At 40.2% G+C, this 19,724-nt stretch overlaps 2 protein-coding genes across 2 annotated transcripts; one reads left to right on the forward strand and one right to left on the reverse strand.

Moving 5' to 3' along the window:
* Window positions 1-1,589: 1,589 nt before the first annotated feature.
* Window positions 1,590-11,690, reverse strand: gprc6a (G protein-coupled receptor, class C, group 6, member A). The gene is made up of 6 exons (XM_076738226.1): window positions 11,488-11,690; window positions 9,940-10,234; window positions 6,370-7,173; window positions 5,315-5,530; window positions 5,076-5,199; window positions 1,590-2,707 (listed from the first exon to the last, which is right to left on the reverse strand). The coding sequence occupies exons 1-6, from the start codon at window positions 11,688-11,690 to the stop codon at window positions 1,590-1,592; spliced, it is 2,760 nt and encodes a 919-aa protein (XP_076594341.1).
* An 867-nt stretch (window positions 11,691-12,557) lies between these two features.
* Window positions 12,558-18,926, forward strand: cnih4 (cornichon family member 4). Its single transcript, XM_076737977.1, has 5 exons — window positions 12,558-12,644; window positions 13,775-13,843; window positions 14,011-14,123; window positions 15,459-15,599; window positions 15,748-18,926. The coding sequence occupies exons 1-5, from the start codon at window positions 12,576-12,578 to the stop codon at window positions 15,773-15,775; spliced, it is 420 nt and encodes a 139-aa protein (XP_076594092.1). The 5' UTR covers window positions 12,558-12,575; the 3' UTR covers window positions 15,776-18,926.
* Window positions 18,927-19,724: the final 798 nt, after the last annotated feature.

Here is a 19,724-nt window from a genome sequence, read left to right on the forward strand (position 1 = left end):
AGAGAGAGAGAGAGAGAGAGAAAGAGAGGGGGGTGCATAGCAATGACAGTAACAATGACAGCCCTAATAATAGACATTTAAGTAATAACATATTATATGATATACAGTATATATGTATTTTATTATTACTATCATTATTATTAGTGGTGGTAAAAGATGAGACGTGCAAATCCAAAATTAACCACCAAAGTGAGAAAATTATCAGATTAGATTTTTTGTTTAGACTAATCAGTAGCGAAAGTAATTGTTAACATTGGTCCTAATTGTAACGCTTCTTGACACTACAAAACAATATGTAAAATGTCCAAAGCACTACATTCAAGCTTGCTTGCATGACTTAGAAGCCTCACAAAGTGTTTATCTCCTCATCAATTCTCAAACATTCAGCCTTCTTATATTCATGACCAGGAGGAAGGGTGTGACTGCAGACAGACCATTACTGTTGTCACCTTCACTTCTGGCTTGTTTTGCAAAGTTTTTGCCTTCAGGTTGGTGAAACACATGATCAGGTAGATAGAGCTCAGGTTTTGGGGTTTACCCAATATGGATGTAAACATTCTCTAACACCCTAAAGAAAAGTCAGCATTTTAAAGCAAATCTATAACTTTTACTGTATAACGGCCACTGTGGCCATAAATGACAATTACAGGATTATGTTTCATGCTAAAATTAGTGTATGAGTACCACAAGTAGAGAGGAGACATAAAATCAATGAGCTGACTAAGTACTGTCTATACAGCAATATGTATCTAAAGTTTTGTAAAATTAGCTAGCATAAGCCACCTTAAGAAACACCAAACAAAATGTCTTAAGTTTAACTAGCTGGTGTTTTATGTGTACGAGTGTATACTGTCAGAACATGAGATGAAACCACCATCCTTTATTCCCTCACTATGAGACCTTAACCTATGGGATGTGTGTTCTATTATTCCAAGTACAAATAGCATTTAAATCAAAAAAATAAAAAATGGGTTTTTTTTCCACTAGTGAGCTGTGTTTTATACTCTGATGATGTTCACCCATATTTATCCTATATGTTACATGTTCCGCCTCTTTTATGTTTTTGTATGCTCAACACAAATGTCCAAGTTTCTAATATGAATATGGTATTGCCAGAGACTTTTACATTTTAACTTGAATCATGTCCTGATGATGATGATAATGAAGAAGAATTTGTCATAAGCTTCATGGCATCATTTTTAGCAGTTATTTTCATAATGATGGGAGTCTCTCAGACATCTGAGTCAAAGCCACTGGAAGTGACCTTACATCTGACTTGCTGAAATACACCATTTACACAATCACAATTCTGCTACTTTGGTTTCTGTATAAAGTTGGCATGACTTCCTGGAGTAAGTACACTTGGGCTTGTTTTCTTTAAGATATCCAGGATATATTGTCATAAAGGCAAATGGAAAATTAGCAGAAAATGCTGACTTCTTACTTCTGAAAACATAGAAATGGAGACAGAGATCTTGTGAAATCTATAATGTATAATAAAGTTGCAAAATATACAGTTATAAATGATTTCTTATTCTAATAGTAATAATGTTTGTGAAAAAAGTTAAAAAAAAAAAAAAAAAAAAAGTTTAAATGCTGGTGCTCCTTCTGAGGCAGTGTCGTGTGATTGAGCCTCTGTGCAAACCTGTGCAGCTGGTTTTATCTCTGCAGTTTGTCACCACAGCAGGTTTGAGAGGATTGGCTGCAGGCACAGAGAGCGATGAGGGACTGATGATGAAGTTTTGAGCACTGAACTCTCTCTCTGACACTGTACTCCCAGACACAGAGACAGAATCAGTGGTTTTGCTGGAATAATCATATAGATTCTTCCTGAAAGCACTCTTGGTGTTTTGGTCCTTCTTAAAAAGGATTATATAGCACTTTGGGAAGAAATGACAGCTAAGGATGCCATAATTGGAGATGAGAATGACCACCATCTCCACAGCCGGCAGGTACACTCCTGAAGTGGTGACATAAACAGGAACAAAGAGTAGCCAGGAAATGAGGTAGAGTAGCATACTGAAGGTGATGAATTTTGCCTCATTGTACTGCTGTGGCAGTTTGCGCCCTTTGAACGCGCAGATGAAACACCCAAAAGCTAGGACAGCAATGTATCCTAGCATCACCCCAAAGGCCAAATATGAGCCCTCATGACAGTCCACTAGCAGAGAGGTTGGATACCTAATGATGTGATTAAATGGGCTTTTGAGGACCAGCCAGCAGATGCAGGTAGTTATCTGTAAGGCCACACAGATGCTGATGATGGCATAAGGCTGGTAGAGTCTCCGGAGAACCCCCTGCAGCTCAGGGTCAAACTGAAAGGCTAGTAGGATCTGCAGGGTCTTTACCAGGATACAAGAGACACACAGAGTGAAGCTTATGCCAAAGAGCACCTGTCGAGCCTTACACTGGAAACTGTTGGGCTGGCCAACAAACAGCATGGCACTGATGTAACTGATGGTCAGAGAGAACAGGATGGTCTGGCTCAGTGGCCCTCCAGCAGCCTTCACTACAGGAGTGTCACGCTGATGTAGAAACAGAGCTGACACTAGGAGAGCCAGGAGGATACCCAGGGCAGAAAACGACAGGAGCACTACAGCAAAACCATCCCTCCAGGAGAAGAATAGCAGGGCTTTGGGGTTGCAGGTGGAGCTGCCCTCAGGAGACCACTCTGTGTTTGTGTCACAGCTCAGACATTGGTCCATATCTGCAGAAATGAAGGAGCACAAGCACAGGTACAGAATAAAATACATGCACACATCACATGCAGGCTCGCAAAGATTTGACTCAAGCGCAATCTGGTTGTTCAATTATGACTCAGTCCTGTTATGATCCTACAGACCTGTGTTTTGTTTTCCATTGTGTTTCCTTTTTTGTTACTGTTGCCTGTCTGATCTCCCTCTGTCTGTTTAGCTGGGTGTTCACCTGCACCCAGTCAACCCCACCTCCTTAGGTGTTCATGATCCTGAGTAGGCACAGAATAAAAGGAGAGATCTCTATCCTCCCTGTTGCCGAATTGTCCTGAATCCCTGGTGGTGTTCTTGCTCGTATCGCATTACCTTCTCCTTGCCTTCTGGTCCCAAAAGTAGACAAAACTCCTTGTTTCTGTACTGATTTTAGAAAAGTCAATAATGTGACAAAGGCTGTCTCTTATCCTCTGCTCCGAATGGAGGATTGTGTGGACAAAGTTGGTGCTGCTAAATTCGTTACAAAGCTTGACCTGTTAAAGGGTTATTGACAAGTCCCTTTGCTTCAGAGATCTCTGCCTTCGTGACTCCAGATAGTTTCCTACAATACACTGTGATGTCTTCTGGTCTCAGGAATGCACCGGCCACTTTCCAGCGCCTGATGCACAAAGTCCTAGGTGGTGTTAAGAGCTGTGAGGTTTACCTAGATGACATTGAAGCATATTCTGACACATGGTCTGAGCACATCAAAACACTGAGTACAATTTTTGGTAGGTTGAAGGAGGCTTCCCTCACCTTAAACCTGGCCAAATGTAAGTTTGGTCGTGCCACTGTGACCTATTTAGGCAGGTAGGTCAGGGTCAGGTGCAGGCCCTCGCTGATAAAGTCCAGGCCATCCTCGACTTCCCTATGCCTCAGACACGGTGTGAGCTTTGCCATTTTTTAGGGATGGCTGGCTATTATCACGGGTTCTATAGGAATTTCTCTGATGTTGTGGCTCCACTTACTAGTATAACCAGTACCTCCTACCCATTCAAATGGTCCCCTGGCTGCATAAAAGCCTTCCAGGCAGCCAAAGCCATCCTCTGTAGCACACCTGTTCTGGCTGCTCCTAACTTTAAGCGCCCCTTCAAGATGGAGGTGGACACGAGCGCCAGCGGTGCAGGTGCGGTGCTGCTGCAGGAGGTCTGGTCCATGTTTCTGTGTCTGAGTGCACGCTCTTCTCTTTTTGTAGCAGCTGTGCTGGTCTTGCCCTCCTGCTTCGTTGGAGCTCCTTTAGTTTTTTCTCCCACTCCTTATGAGTGCCTTTTTGTTACACCCCTTGTGTTTACAATAAATTGTTCTTACATCTCTGTCTCTGGTCTGCATCTTTAGGTCCTAACAAATTTACTAGGTGTAAAGCCTAACAAGTCCCTTTAACACACGCTGGACATCAGTCGGACTTTACCCTGCCATCTCCTTAGTACATCTGTGTACTGTCTGATATGGCCCATATGTGTATAGAGCGGGTCATTGTATTTGGAATTGAGCGAGCAAGCTTGTTGATGATATTACATGGAGTGTTATTAGTCTTGAGGACGTTTTTTTTCTCATCAAGAGGCCTCAGAGTCCTTGCTCTGGGGGTACCATTCTCTAACAGCCAAGGAACTAACCTGATGTACAGTATAATGCTGCTTCACAACACAACACAGCCTCGAGACGGCTACAGCACTGATATTCTCAGGATTTGAATGTGGACAGTGTGCACGCCAAAGGTTCTGATTATACTACATCGGTTGTCTGCATACCCAGATACATTCAGCGATATGTTCAGTCCTACAGATCCTGGCAGCTGTGTGGATGAGGAAAGCTGAGACAGGGTGAGATGAAGAGATGAAGTGTGTGCAAATGGGAGAGTGAGCAAGCTAGAGAGGGGCAATCAATAGAGCCAATGAGTGAACAAGAGAAGAAAAACTTAACTTTATGATTATTTGGTTCAATGTAGCTACGTGCTAAGACAGGATTAATCAACCAAGAAACACGCCTCAGACTGTCCGCTTTTCTTGTCTCCTTTGCAACATTCATTCGGATGTCAAGCAATTTAGACTAGACTACATAGAACAGCACTGTGACTGTATTGTTGCCTTTTCACGTGCAGAGGACCAACCATTTATTTCAGATTGTGACGGAAACACAGTGCTTCATCAATGCACCTTGAGCGGGGTCCCACCTGGGTTTCTGTGCATGGAAGCACAAATAGGGTTTATATGATCACCTGAAACATAACTTAATGTAATGTGAAAATGGTGTCATGTCAGCAAATTAGCTGAGCCAGACTCACATGACTATTAGCCATTGTGCATATAAATGTATCCAGTAACATCCAGTGTGGGTATGGAGGGGTCTTGCCTGTGTTATTAGTGTAGTAGTTCTCAGTACACTTGATGCACTCATAACAACAAGTGTGTTGACCCTCAGCTGTTTTCTTGAACTCTCCAGGGATGCAGCTATTGGAGCATTTCGAGATGATGTGCTGAAGAAAACAAGAAGACATCATGATTATAGACCATTCATTTTCTTGTATTTTTAAAATTAAATGTATTGTATTTTTACTATATTCTGTACTGTATTTTTAGCTTTAGGCTCACCTTCAGGTCCTGCAGATGTTGGGTGGTGTTGTAGTTGGTATGGGTGAAGTTGTTGTTGTGTGGGTGATACTCAGCTACAACATCATGGACATGGATGTTCCCTCCATCAGACCTCCACATTGTCACATCATAGCCCATGTTTATGTCTCCTCTGCTGTCAAATTTATACCTCTTTTCTCTAAGTTTAAACTCCTGCATCCACAAAGCTCTCAGCACCTACAGGACATGATACATTTCATTTATCAAGTCAGTACCTTAGATAAGTATATTACATCACTCTATGTGCAGGGACATACTCTTTTGTCTTTACTGTGTGCCTGTTCAGTTTCAGGGTCTGGGGTACTTATCCTTTCAGACTGCAACCTTTGGGACTGGGTCTCTTTCTTTGAAAATCAACTTTATGCACTTTGAGTAGGTTTTTCAGAAGTATGTGTTGATTGGGTTGAAAAGCCATTCTGCTAATGGCTCTAAAATGCTTCAAATATTTATTTCTTTCAATTTCTATTTTTATATGTATGTAAAACAAAGTAATCAATTTTGTCATGCATATTCTGTCTGTGTTAAAACAAATCTCATTATACCAATAAACTTTCACATTAAAAATAACAAAACAAGTGTCTTGAAAAATAAATGTGGTGCAGTTGTGCTGTATCATAAGTCCACAGAAAGTGGCTGTCCAAATCCACAACTTTTCACATCTGGGAAGGACATTTATACAATATTTGGAGAGAGCATAGTAGCAACGGGTTTTTGGAAAATGTTGTCTTAATATAGAAAAACATTTGTTCCAACAGTTCCACACATATGAAAAAGAGGCTGCCAATTGTCTCAGCCTATGGTAAGTAAGTCATGGTAAGTATCCCAAGGTATCATATTTAATGTGATTAAACTAAACAGCGAAACCTTACCTTAGCTGTTATCTGAATGTAACCTTACCCCTAATCCTAGCTGCCTGTAACCCTAAATCTTTATTTGTACCCTAACATTGAGGACCTTTCAAATGTAACACAAGCACATACACACACGCAAACACACACTTGTATGTATGTCATTACCTCCCAGGGTTCCACTGTGCCTGGGGTTTTGCAGTCTCTGCTCCTGCAGATAGAAGCCACAGCCTGAGCGATGGCATTCACAGCCATCTCAACACTGAAGACAGTATCGGCATGGATGTGTTCTCTGAGGGTGTTCACAGCTTTAGACACCAGCTCTGTGTCTCCAGAACTTTTATTAGCATTTAGCTGAGTGTAGAACTCCAGCATGAAGGAGTTATTCCCTGTGTAGTCATGTCCAGCTGCTTCCAGCCTGCTCAGGTACTCATTGAATGATGACAGGTCTCCACTTTTGAAAGTAAAGCCCACAATGTGTCCTATGTCCTCCAGAGTTAAGTTACCTTTCACAGAGCTGGAGGAGGACCAGCTGTCACTGGCCACCCATACTCTTCTCATTGACTTTATGTTCTGTCCTGCTTTCAGCATCTGATTCTTAAGCTCCTGGTAAAGGAACATCATGTGTGTCGGCTTGGCAAATGACACAATCACCTGTACCTTGGGATTCTTGTAGATGGTTTCGGCAGTCTCTGCGATAGCAGAGAAGACATCTTGACTGGTTACAGACTGAGGTAGGACTGATTTGAAGGCCACACAGATCCCATTTTCAGAAGCCTGGGACACAAAGTGGTCGAGAGCAGATTGGCCATAATTTCCGTCTGTGGTAACTATTCCCACCCAGTTCCAGCCATAGGTGATGAGAAGACTGACCATGGCTGCTGTCTGATGCTTGTCATTAGGAATGGTCCTCATGAAGGCAGGGAAGCGGCTCTTATCACTCAGAATGACAGCAGTTGATGAATAACTGATCTGGAGAAAAGGAAAGCAATAATGTTATTTTCACTAACAAAGACCACGCCACAGAGATACAAATTTACAATCATTTAATATGTCTTGGGATGAAGGAGAGCGGGTATGATGAAAGGAAGGATGAAAGAATGAGGGTGGAGGGATGAAGAGATGAGGGTTGAGGGATGAAGGGATGAGGGATGAAGGGGTGAGGTTAAAGAAGACATAAGGGAAATGGGGAAAGAACGAGGTAATGAAGGAATGGATGGTAGACTCTTGGATGAACAGGGTGCGATGTTTGATGTTGGCTGATTTCATGGGTCACGGGACTGGTGACGAGAGGAAATCGGGGAAGGCAGACACCCAGGGTGGGGCAGCTGTCTCTTCAGATGTTCTTGGGTTTCAGTTAAGCCTCAAAAGAACCTCCAGATGACAGCTGCGCATGGATGTTTCTGATGTCTCTCAGATTGTTTCAGATATACACAAGATATGACGGTGAAGACCAAAGGCCGAGAATGTTTATGATATGTTTGGAAAACCCTGCTGGGAAACGATAAGCTGCTTGGATGCGCAATGAGTGACCTGTGTAGAGCAGATTGAATTCAGGATTCCTGATAAGATTTGGCAGAAGTGATAGTGAATCCAGAAGCGTGTGGCTGCGTAGCCCGTGTCTGGGATCAATGAAAGATCTTGGGGCAAAGCTCGATTGCCCAGTCTTAAGCTTACCTAATTGCGGATGGGTTCGTATGGACTTCGAAATGAATTTAATCGGAAGGAGTGGATGGGTTGAGATGGACCAGACTGACTGGTCTTACTGCATTTGAGGTGGAAGATGAGAGAGGTTGGATGGAAATATCCAAGATGGGTGCGTGCCGGGATGGTTGGTAGTTTAGATTGGAGGTGGTGATATCGCAACAATATGCGAGATATGAAATAAAATATCAGCTACGTGCATGTACGAAAGGGGAGTATAAAATAATGTTGCCAACGGAATCTGAAAGGTATAGAAGTACAGTGTTTTGTACTGTAGCACAGTACCCTAGAATATGGAGTAGTATGGTGCAAGTGTCAACATGAATGTAGCGTTTGTGTTTATAGATGAGAAGTCAATGAACGACAAGAGATGCTTCAATAGCAAGCGGAATTGTAGGGGTTGTGAGCTGAGATCGTGTGAGCGAAGTGGATTTCTGAGTGCAGCCAGATTTGCTGGCGGCGTTGGATTGCGGAAACGAGACGGTGCAGAAAAACGAGTGGAAAGGGAGATGAATGAATCAGGAGCGCTTAAATACCCTGGTGCATAATTAGGGTGTGTTTGAGGCATGGTCTTGTTCCTGAACTTAGTTGTAATACTTCATTTTGGAGAAGAATAATTTCCCGTTATATGTCCAACTGCATAAAAATCATGAAACTATGGGGACCTGCTGGCCTGGGGGTGAAGATGCCAACAATCAAGGTCAAGGTTTCAAAGATCAGTGTTCATTTATATAGCATTTTACAACACAGGGTTGCACAATTAAATGTGATGTGTAGCTCCTTCTTGCTACACACATACATGAGATACAAATATTTAAACTTGAATTGAATAAAATAATTATTAATTCAGATATATACAGTAACATGTATACATATAGCCTTCTTATATAGACATATACCTATAGATGCATATATCCAGAGAGCATGTACAGTACATACATATGTACAATGTCATTTATTTATGGTGGAATGCGTAGGATGAATTGAGGAGTCACACAGCCTGAGGAAAGAAGCTGCCCTGTAATCTGGTGGTACAGTAGCACATACTTTTGTATCACTTGCCAGATGGTAGCATGGTGAACAGGTTGTTGCTGGGGTGGGTATTGTCTTCTTATTGTATCCTAGCTCTGTGCGGGCACCTCACCTCACCTCAAAATTGCGTCAAAGTCGGGCTAGATTTGCTTAGTCTGATCCCAGCATAAGGATTCCTTTCCACTGAAATGTCCCCCCCCAAAAAAACATATCACCATGCAAACAGTCACAATACCATAGCACTGAAAATGGGACACTTAAGTGGAATGCAGTCTTCATTAAGGTTATTAGTTACATGTGTGTTCCTGCTTATGACATATTTGACCTCTCCTTTCCTGTAACAAATTGTGGATTGTTTGTGCTTACTCTGACTGTTTTTCTTATACCACAATGTATCATGGCAGTTGCCCTGATAATTTTATCACGAACCAGAGAGAAGTTTTCCTGTCTGTGTCTCTTAGTGATAATTGTTTTAGAATTGCTTATATGGATAATTTACAGAGCCCCTACAGGGACATGGGGGGAAAAATAGAAAGAACGACAAAAAAAAAGGAAAACAAGCAGAAAAAAACGTTTCTTGTCACCATGACGACGTATCACGTGCGCTCCAGAAACATATCTCGTGCGCTCGAGATAGTATCTCGTATGAAAAATTTTACACACATACACAGTGCCAACAAGACATTAAAGTCAAAATACAAGAGGTATTTCCTTCTGCAGTCACTAAAATTCCAGTCAGAGAGGATGCAGCTGTTTATGTTTATGTTGTGGTACCTCACCTTAAAATTGTCCTAGTCTGTGTAATTCAATTACACAGTTAGTCATGCATCAGCAGACAATTTTTGATGATAAAAGGTCCAGGTGCTGTTTATCAACTGCCAATGCAAACCTGTTCTGCTGCTTCAGTTCCCTGTAACGGTCAACACTACGCCCATCATTCCTGCCACAGGACTCCTACCTGCTCCCTGAGTCAACAGCATTTTCCTATTTCTCATAACTTACTTGAGGAATCATCTTGAGAGTCAGTTGCCTGGCAATGGCGATAGATATTTCAGAGTAAGAGGCCCCTATAAAAGCCATGACTGGCTGGCCACAGATAGAGGTGTTGTTTCTTCTGTGGCAGTTGGCCTGCTGGGTCAATTGTGCTGTAACTCTCAGAGCTGTGCTGACATCAGAGCAGGAGTCCACGATCCAGTAGCCCAGAGTAATGTTGGCATCAGCCAGCGGAGGGGATTTATTCACGATCTCTATGGCATTGATCATAGACAATGCCCTCACCAGACCTCTGTCTTGAAACCTGTGTGAGCAGTACAGTGTCATCAACAAATAATAAACACATGACATATGTGATAGACATAGATGACATAGACATAGACATAGATAGATAGTGAACTACTATTTTAATTTCAAGTCTGATATGACTTTCTAATGAAAATCAGTTACTAATAAAAATCATTTCAAGTCAAGCTCTTTCTTTTACTTCAAACCTCTAAATACCAGATCAAAGCTGAACTCATCTAAAATTTTGTCCCCATCCAGTCCCTTTGTGAGTTTTCATCATAATTTGTAAAACCTATATACTTTGATCCAAGGAGGAAATTTTGTGTCCCCACTATTTTTAAAACAAAATGACATCTTGAACAGAACAACATCAGTTGAGGAGTGTAACTATTTAATTGTAACTAATTGTAACTAGGTAATTAGATTACCTGAAGTGTTGCACTTAAGTGTAATGTTAGCTGAATATTTCTAATTTAGGCTGTATTATCCTGTTCTTATTTATTACATTATTTTTGCTCAATACATTATTGAGGGAAATACTGTACTTTTCACTCTGCTAAATTTAACTGATATTAATAGTTGCTAGTTTCTATGCAGATCATAATTTAACAAACATATCTTCACTATGAAAAATAACCTATACATTATAAGGATAATTGATTAAATTGATTGAATGCTTTATTTCTGTATTTGTGTCCCCAGTGGTATGTACATTGTATCATTTATTAATGTGTGTACTGTATGTAGCACTTTGTTAACTTCATGCTATTCATGCTGTGGATATCAACATTAATATGTACAACCCTGTTTCCAAAAACGGTGGGACAAACATAATGTGATGGTTTGCAAAATGCTGAAATCCCATATGTGATTGAAAATAGCACAAAGACATCATATCAAATGTTGAACCTGAGAAATTTCATTGTTTTTGTTTTGGAAACAGGGTTGTACAATAATATAACAGTCACAGCATACAATTGTATTAGTTTTATAGTGTACTTTTACTTTTGTAGATTTTGGAATGTGGGACTTTTCTTGTTATGAAGTATTTTTAAATTGGACTCTGATGACCTCTTCCACCTCTAAAGAATATTGAATACCGTGTTATTTTGTCTCCTAGTTACTCATGGGACATCTTAAAGTTCTTAACATTTAATGGAGAAATTTTGGAGGTTTGGTTAATTGCATCTTAAGAGTCAGAGTAGATAAATACAGACTGAAAGTGAACAAAACAAACAAAAAACAACCATTAAATTTGGTTGAACTCACCTGATACATGGCTTTAGGTGGGGTGCAAAGGAGTTCTTCTCTCTGTCTACGTCTTCATGAATGGGAAAGATTCCTCCAATGATTATGTCTCCTGGGGCTGTAGCGTCCAGAACTCTGGTGGTCTTTTCAGTGGCATGTCCAATTTCCAGAATAATAAAGAAAAGTAAGGTGAGCAGATAGATTAGAAGAGAAACCCAGGCCATAATAATGTCTTCTGTGTTGTCCCTCTGTCTTTGATTTGTAAGCTCCCTTTCCCTTTCTTTCTTCTCTCACTGGCCTCTGCTGTTCTCACCTCCAGCAGAGCGATACTACCCCTTTTAAGCATCTTCACTTGACTAAAAGAAAATTCCCTTTTCCTTCCTCTTTCACACTTTACTGTTCTCATATTCTCCCCTGCAGCCCTGCCCACTTTTTATGAGTGACAGCAGTGTGAGTCACTGCTCTGCAAAAACAGCTTATATTGTGCGTAAGCATTTTTCGACTTGTTTGAAAATATGATTGTGGGACACCTCACCTTTCACCAGGTGGAAACAAATTGCATGAACAGATTCTTTGTGTACTGAATAACACTTTATTTTATAGTACTTCTATCAATTAGGAAGTTATGGAGTACTGCTTATACTAAACTGTTGGTACCAGCTATGCAATTTGAACTTTTTGATATTACATAATATCTTAATGAGGACAGACGCTACATCATATTTACCAGATAATTATAATCACACAGTAGTAGAGAGTACTGTTTGGTACAATAAAACAAATGACTGATATTAGTGAAAATAATGAATTGAATCAAGATGTTTTCTTGAAACCTGCAAATTATAATCTCCTCACATTTGCCCATCTGAATTATAACAATTTAAAAGTCTTACATATGGCTCCTTTTAAAGTTTTCATATTTTGTCCTCTCCAAGTCATTTTGTGAGCTGTGTTACTTATTCTGCCCAGCTGCTCTGGCTGTGCTCTCATAAGCTCCACTCCAGTTCACTAGGAGGCAGTACTGCAATAAAATAACTGTCAGTGTCTCAGGCCGCATAGGCTCGAGAACGGTCCGGAAATGAAAACAAGTCACTAACGGAAGTAGAAAGATGGAAGCGGCTGTGTTCATTCTGTCACTTGTGGACTGTTGTGCACTGATTTTCCTCTCGGTCTACTTTGTATCCTTTTCAGCAGTGTTTTCTGGCGGGCATCGATCTTAGTCATCCGACCGGCTAGCTGACCGAAAGGTCTTTCGAACTCCGTTGTTTATGGCAGTATATTACATTAACGCTAAGTAGCTAACCAGTTAGCCACCTTACTAGTGTCGGTCACATGCTAACGTGAACAAATGCTAACGTAAGTTAAGTGGAACCTTGTCTTAACCGCATAGTAACGGTATGATATCGCAGGAACATAAAAACAAAATTGAAGGTTACATGGATAGTTTTAAATCAGCATAACCATAGACGAAGATAAAAAAAAACAAACAAAAAAAACCGTTATCTTTAGCTTGCCACTTCTCTTGTTACCGGTACTGCCACTTCTACGCTAAATGTGTGACTATTCAATGTTGCCCTGAGGGTCAGCAAATGTATCTACATTACTGATGATTTTTTTTAAGTTGTTCACACAACGATACGTCACAGGTTATTCCAACCAATTCCAAACCAATATGCCACTATCTCAGATTAAATTTAGTTAAAAACCTTGTAAATAATATGCAGCTGTTGTGGTAAATTATTAAATGGAGTTTCCTTCGTGTTTATGGCATGATGAAGAAAACTTTTAGTGTGCAGTAAACCATCAGATGGGGTAAAATAAATGTCCAAAACTAGTAATCACACAGGTGTAATGAATTAGATTCAGTTGTCTTGTGTAAAACAGCAGTAGCAGCTTCCAACAGTTTTTGTAGAGGGACAGAGGATTCTTCCATCTTCCCACCCCAGCAACAGAGACACATCCTTGTACACCAAAATGCGTGATGTTGCCCAAGGGTGACCCCTGTCAACAAACCGTGGTCAACATTTGTCCGATATACATCCTTTTGTGGAATTTTCTCTTGGGTGTCACTGTTAGTTGGGTACAGCTAGTTCTAAAAGGTTGCCAGAAATCTGTTTGGAATCCATGTGTGAAGTCCAAGAGGGTGCAAGTTAGGTTGAGTTTTTCTTCTAAGCAAAGTCCAGTTGAATAGAGTAGATAGAAGACAGGAATGAAGATGCTGATGTAACTGCTTAAAAAAAATTAAATTTTCTGTAACTAACATGTGCAAGATGCTCACCAGTTTGTGGCACCTTAACTAAAAGCTCAGATCATCACCCTGTCAGATCTAGAATGTGACTACATCAATGCTAGAGCCTGCTGCTCCAAGCTGAACAAAGTAAGTCATGTTAGTCTGCGTTCTCACTGTCAGAGGACAGTTGCATAAATATACCCGAGATTTTGCTTTTATTTGTGTTGTTTTTGTAAATGCTATAGATGTAGGTGTATTACTAAAATGATTTCTATGATTTCTGAGTTTTGATGTTTGATATTTTGTATTTCCAGTGGGTAATTCCAGAGATGGTGGGCCAGTGTCTCTCTACTATGCTGATGTTGGTCTCCATGCGCTGGTTCATCTTCCTCCTCAACCTGCCTGTAGCAGCCTGGAACATTTATAGGTATGCTCTTGGGCTGTCAACGAATATTCTAAAAATATTCCTAAAGAAAACATATTGGATTGTGAAAATTAAACTGCTGTTTCTGGTCAAAAAGGATTATTACTCTTTAACAAAAATGTTTGGCGCTGGAGGGATTCTTTCCCAAATGTCAGACACTTGGAATAACAATCTGAGTGAGTCAGTGGCAAAACCAAACACCTTTAGTGGATGCAAATTGACAGTGACAAATTACACTTACATTGCAGCCCGTTCATGGCTACCAGCTGCAGCACTCTTGCTCAATACTGGCTTTACTCAAACTTAAAAAATTGTTGGTTTCATTCGTCACTCACACAAAACACAACACGGTATAGGACATTATTTTATTTGTTTATTTTGTAAATTTATAGGTGTGCAGATCTTTTAAAAGGCATGTTCATGCTGAAATTACATACAAGTAATATGTCTCTCGTATTATTTTTTCCTCGTATGGACAGGATGCACAAAAACAGATATTTAAATGGTTCAAACCTATGTGTTGCTTTTTAGAAGGAATAATCTTATGTCATTTTTGGCCAGTTTTCACAGTCCTCGTATGCTCATACTACTGCTGCTGCTGTTTCCTGTACTGGCTGCTTTTCTGTAGGGTTGGGCTATATGACAGTATATGCTATGCTGTATGGTTTAGAAAGCGAAAGCTATTTCTGTGCTGTCTTTGGGTCAATTAGACCATTAAAAGCAATGTTGCAAATCAATGAGCAGGACTTCCTTATTGTGATATTAGATTTTCCAGGCATTTCATTCACTTAATTAGCCAAAAGACAGACATTACAATCTGGTTAAATATACAACATCATGTTATATATTGATACTGCAGTTTAAAATTACACACACTGTGAAGATTTAATCCATATCACACACATGTAGTCTGTTGGCAAGAACAATTCAGTTCAATTGATTTTACTGATATAGCACCGAATCACAACAGAAGTTGTCTCAGAACACTTTCTGTATAGAGCTGGTACAGACCATAGTCTTTATCTACAGAGACCCAACAATTCCCTCACGAGAAAGCACTTCGCAACAGTGGCAAGGAAAAAATTTATTTTAACAGGCAAAAACCTCAGGCAGAATCAGGCTCTGGGTGGGTGGCCTAGGAACAGCTAAGAAGCTGTGCAGAACCCTTTTTGGACAACTGAATTTGACCTCAATCATGCACTGCTGTTTCGTTTATTGAATTGCTCTTGGGTTGAGCACACACTCAATGTTATATGATTTAGCAGATTTCATGTCTTATTGTCCATGGTGCAGTGAAGCTGTGGGCTTTAATCTGTCTTGTCCCTCTTGTCTATACAGGTACGTGAAGGTGCCGATGGGAAACATGGGTGTGTTTGACCCCACTGAGATCCACAACCGAGGTCAACTAAAGTCGCACATGAAGGAGGCAATGATTAAACTGGGATACCACCTGCTCTGCTTCTTCATTTATTTGTACAGGTGAGAACAACAGCTTTTACAGACACACTGACATTTAGTGACACGTCCAAGGTCCTTTACATCAGCTTACACTCACACTGTAATAGTGGTAGCTTTTTGCTCTGTCGGTTCTATACTAACACGTATCTTTCCCACCCCATTTGCCCAGCATGATCCTGGCTCTGATCAACGACTGAAGCACACAGCAAGCTCTCTGACCCCCGCTGCCAAATTCCAAACTCCAGCGTTTGCTGTTTTTCTGTATAGTACTGTATGCATAAAATCTGTTAGAACAGCAGAGAGAAGTGTACTATCACTGTGGTCTCACTGAGGTTCACACTTTTATATGTGTTGTCAGTTTTGACTTTGATACAATATGTATATTTAACAGTTTAACACTTCAGTACCATCCTGACAAAATGTCTTACAACAACCACTGTGCTTTACTGTGAAGGGGACTTCAGTCATCAGTTATTTTTTTCAATCTCTCTCTTTCAATCTAGTGAGTAATTACAAGACGAACAGCAGTTACACAGCTTCTACTTGCTGAAATATAGAAATATTAGACAATTTCATAGTACAGTGAGTAAGTAAGCTTATATCAGATAGAATAAGTGTACCTGCCTTTAGGACCTGCCTTTGACCCCACAACAGACTCGGTTCTTCATGTCGTATATTAAAGGAGGTGCTGGGAACATTCTGCTCCATGTTGTCACAATTTGTCACACAGTTACTGCTGACTTTGTGACTTTACATACATATTGCAAATACTTTGGAAGGTTTCATTTAAACAGTGCACAGTAGGAAAAGAAGAGGCCTAATGTGTGCCAAGAGAAAATTCCCCACACCATTACTCCACCATCACCAGCCTGAAGTGTTGACACAAAGAAGGATGGATCCATGGATTCATGTTGTTTACACAGAATCCTGACACTGCCATCTGCTTTTGACAGCAGAAATTAAGATTCCTCACATTAGGCAGGTTTTTTCTAATCATCTAGTGTGCAGTTGTGGTGAGCCTGTGCACACTGTAGACTCAGTTTCCTCTTAGCTGATGGGTGGAATCCACTGTGTAACCAAATGTGTTATTCAAAGGTGTCCTCCTTTGCACCACTGGTGTAACATGGATGTGTGAGAAACTGATGCCCTCCTGTCTGCTTGAAGCAGTCTGCCGTCCTGTCTATTTGAATAGCAAAGCATTTCGCTCACAGAACTACATCTCCCTGGATTACATTTCTTCCTCATTCTGATGTTTGATCTGAACAACAACTGAACCTCTTGACCATGTCTGCATGCTTTTATGCATGTACTTGCTGCCACACGTTTGGCTGATTAGATATTTATATTAATGAGCAGGTCTGCAAGTGCAACTAATAAAGTGGCCACTGAGTGTACATTCTGGTCATTTTGTGCTGTGGCACAGTACAAAGCTTAGCTGCCAGCACTTTATCAGTTTGTGTTACCAAACGTGACATTAAGCAGCTGTGCGTTTCTTTTCTGTGCAGGGCTTCAGAGTTCAGTCACATGTCCGTCAGCTCTAAAATGAACTGCACATGTAGCTCCCGCCATCAGTTTATGAACTTATTAAGACACACATTTCAAGACATGGTGCACTGTTAAGTGTTTTAGCAGTCTGATTGTAGTTTTTTATTGACGAGCAGACCGGTGCACTGATATTCCAAGGTGACAGTTCAGCACTTTTTATTGATCTAAAGGCTGGTGTCACCTGGAGTTGTGCTGAGTTTTGCTGTGTGTCTTATATTGTTCCTTATCAGTGACCGCTCAGCTAACTCAGTATGTTGAATAGAGAGGCAGTCTGAAATCTCTGATTGGCTGGTTAGTCATCAGTTTTTCCTTTTTTCATACTTGTGCCTTTTGTTGTTCCTTCAACAAGTAAAGTAATACTTGCTAGTTTCATTTGCAATTGCATTTCTTGTCAAACAGTTTCATTTAATCTAGAGACGATTATAGTGGTTTGAAAATGGTTCATTAGTTTGTTTTGTTTGTCACTCATCAGTATTTTTCGGCAGGAACACAGACCACTGACAAAGCATCTCCTCTGACACAGGCACGGTGCATACACATAGGTGGCAAATAAAAGTAGAACCCAACATTAAGTAACAATAGTATTTTTTTTATGCAGCAACTTTTAAAAACAAAATTACTAAGTGCTTTACTGTAAAAACAAAGACTAAAAATAAATAAAATCCCAAACATAAAAGATAGAACATGATGAAATAATTTAATCAGAACAATTATCATCAGTTAAGCAAAAGCCATAAGGCAAATGTGAGTTTTAAGACAAGAGGTTAAACAATACTGAGAGAAAAATGTGTCAATAAGGTGCAAGGTGGAGAGCCCTTTCCCAAACATGGCTCCAAAACCCCCCATCGATCTGGTGACTGTGAAGACTTTACCAAATTGTTATCATCATTGTTATAACTTATTCTTTGTCCCCTGCTGTTGGATGTAGTCTTTGTTGTGTGATTCTGTTTTTTTTTTCTTGCTTGGTGAGTCAGGGCCCTGCTGTGTTTCTAGTCCAATGTTGTTGCTCCTTTGCTCCTTCATTTTTTGGAACTCTTCCAGTTCTCACATTTTAAGCTTACATAACAATCAAAGTATCAAAAGTTTTCAAAATGAAATGGTGAAATCAGAGTCTTGTGATGGTATTGAAGTGTAAAGACTCATCACAACACCAGTGATTATCAGATGATTGATCACTGAAGTTGCTCTAAGACTTTTTATGCATATGCAACCTGCCGGACTTCCGGAGTCACACTCCAAGGGGGGGGGGGGGGGGTTGTAATGGTGTTAAACGATTAATAAAAGAGTGATTCTATTCAGTCTGAAAAGAAGTGATATAAGTAATGGCTGTTGTGTTATGACTGTTCTTATTTTGGACAGCTCAAGTTGACCTCAATCATGCACTGACATTTTGTTTACTGAATTGCGTTTGGGTCGAACACACTATTTGTAAGTCTGACATTCCATATATCAAAAGGTCCCTAGATCAGCAGGAGTCTTAGCTTTTCACTGGGACGATGGATAGATGTGTGCACGCTTTATTTGATTGAGTGTATAGACAGTGCAATCATTACTAGTACAGTACATCCATACCTACTCTGTATTATTTAAGGCCTTTTGTGTGACCCACATGTACAGGTATTCTGAAGCCATTTCTGTCTTCAGTGTGGATGGACTGGGAAGACTGCTGGTGTTCAGGCCTGATTCACACTAAGCTGTCTTATGCACTGTAAAGTTTCTTTTTTGGAGGGAAATGTGTTTCATAAATAAAACTAAGATATGTTGTTGGTCTTTAATTGCCTCAAAATGGCAAGTGCTGACTTTGCAGCAGTGTGTGTGTGTGTGTGTGTGTGTGTGTGTGTGTGTGTGTGTGTGTGTGTGAGAGAGAGAGAGAGAGAGAGAGAGAATCTATGAATTGAGACACCATGCAAGTACCACAAGTGATAAATGTTTAATAATTTTTTTTAGAGGAGTTGAAGTTGTACCTTCATATTGTGTTCTTTTCTTAAGAGTTTCATTTTGCTGTAACTGCTGAAACCTTTAGCTGTTTTTAACTTGCCACTGTTCTGCCCCCGTATTTCTGTAATCCATGCCCAAATTTAGATATGGCAGTTTTTTGTCTTTCTAGTAGCCATATCAGCATATATTGTGTTTTTGCTGAATGATGGAAGCTGAACAGGTGTAAGATTGGCTCTTACTTGGAAGGGAGGTTTTCAGGGAAGAAGAAAGAAGCTGCTGGAAGTGAAGCTGGTGGGCTTGTAGGGGGCAGGCTTTCCTCTGGACCTAATAAAAATCCCAGTGCAGTGATGCAGATGACCTCATGGCAATAGTAATAGTAGGGGTTTTATCTGGCCACCTAATTTTCCCCCAGTATAATTGGCTCAAAACATTGTTAGAACTTCATAAAACACTGAATAATGTAATTATATATTGTAAAAATCTTAAAATTAACAAAAAGGCCAGTGAAGAAAGTGAGGCCTGTGTGTTCATAAATTTATATTTAATATGCTAAATAGTTTGTTACATACTTAATTTGACTGTTGATACACCTATGTTTTCAGTTCTTCACAGTTGGTTTCAAGTTTATATATTTACTGTGTCTTTGAGCTCAAACTTACAAAA

This window comes from Chaetodon auriga, chromosome 8, assembly GCF_051107435.1.
Source record: "Chaetodon auriga isolate fChaAug3 chromosome 8, fChaAug3.hap1, whole genome shotgun sequence".
In the NCBI taxonomy this organism is placed as follows: domain Eukaryota; kingdom Metazoa; phylum Chordata; class Actinopteri; order Chaetodontiformes; family Chaetodontidae; genus Chaetodon; species Chaetodon auriga.

Excerpts from the sequence above, each read along its gene's own strand:
- gprc6a (XM_076738226.1), bottom strand. The coding sequence starts at position 11,690 with ATGGCCTGGGTTTCTCTTCTAATCTATCTGCTCACCTTACTTTTCTTT. Across the intron at positions 5,531-6,369 it reads GCACAGTGGAACCCTGGGAG|GTGCTGAGAGCTTTGTGGAT; the intron begins GTAATGACATAC and ends CATGTCCTGTAG. Across the intron at positions 5,200-5,314 it reads AACATCTGCAGGACCTGAAG|CACATCATCTCGAAATGCTC; the intron begins GTGAGCCTAAAG and ends TGTTTTCTTCAG.
- cnih4 (XM_076737977.1), top strand. The coding sequence starts at position 12,576 with ATGGAAGCGGCTGTGTTCATTCTGTCACTTGTGGACTGTTGTGCACTG. Across the intron at positions 13,844-14,010 it reads GCTGCTCCAAGCTGAACAAA|TGGGTAATTCCAGAGATGGT; the intron begins GTAAGTCATGTT and ends TTGTATTTCCAG. Across the intron at positions 15,600-15,747 it reads TTCTTCATTTATTTGTACAG|CATGATCCTGGCTCTGATCA; the intron begins GTGAGAACAACA and ends CCATTTGCCCAG.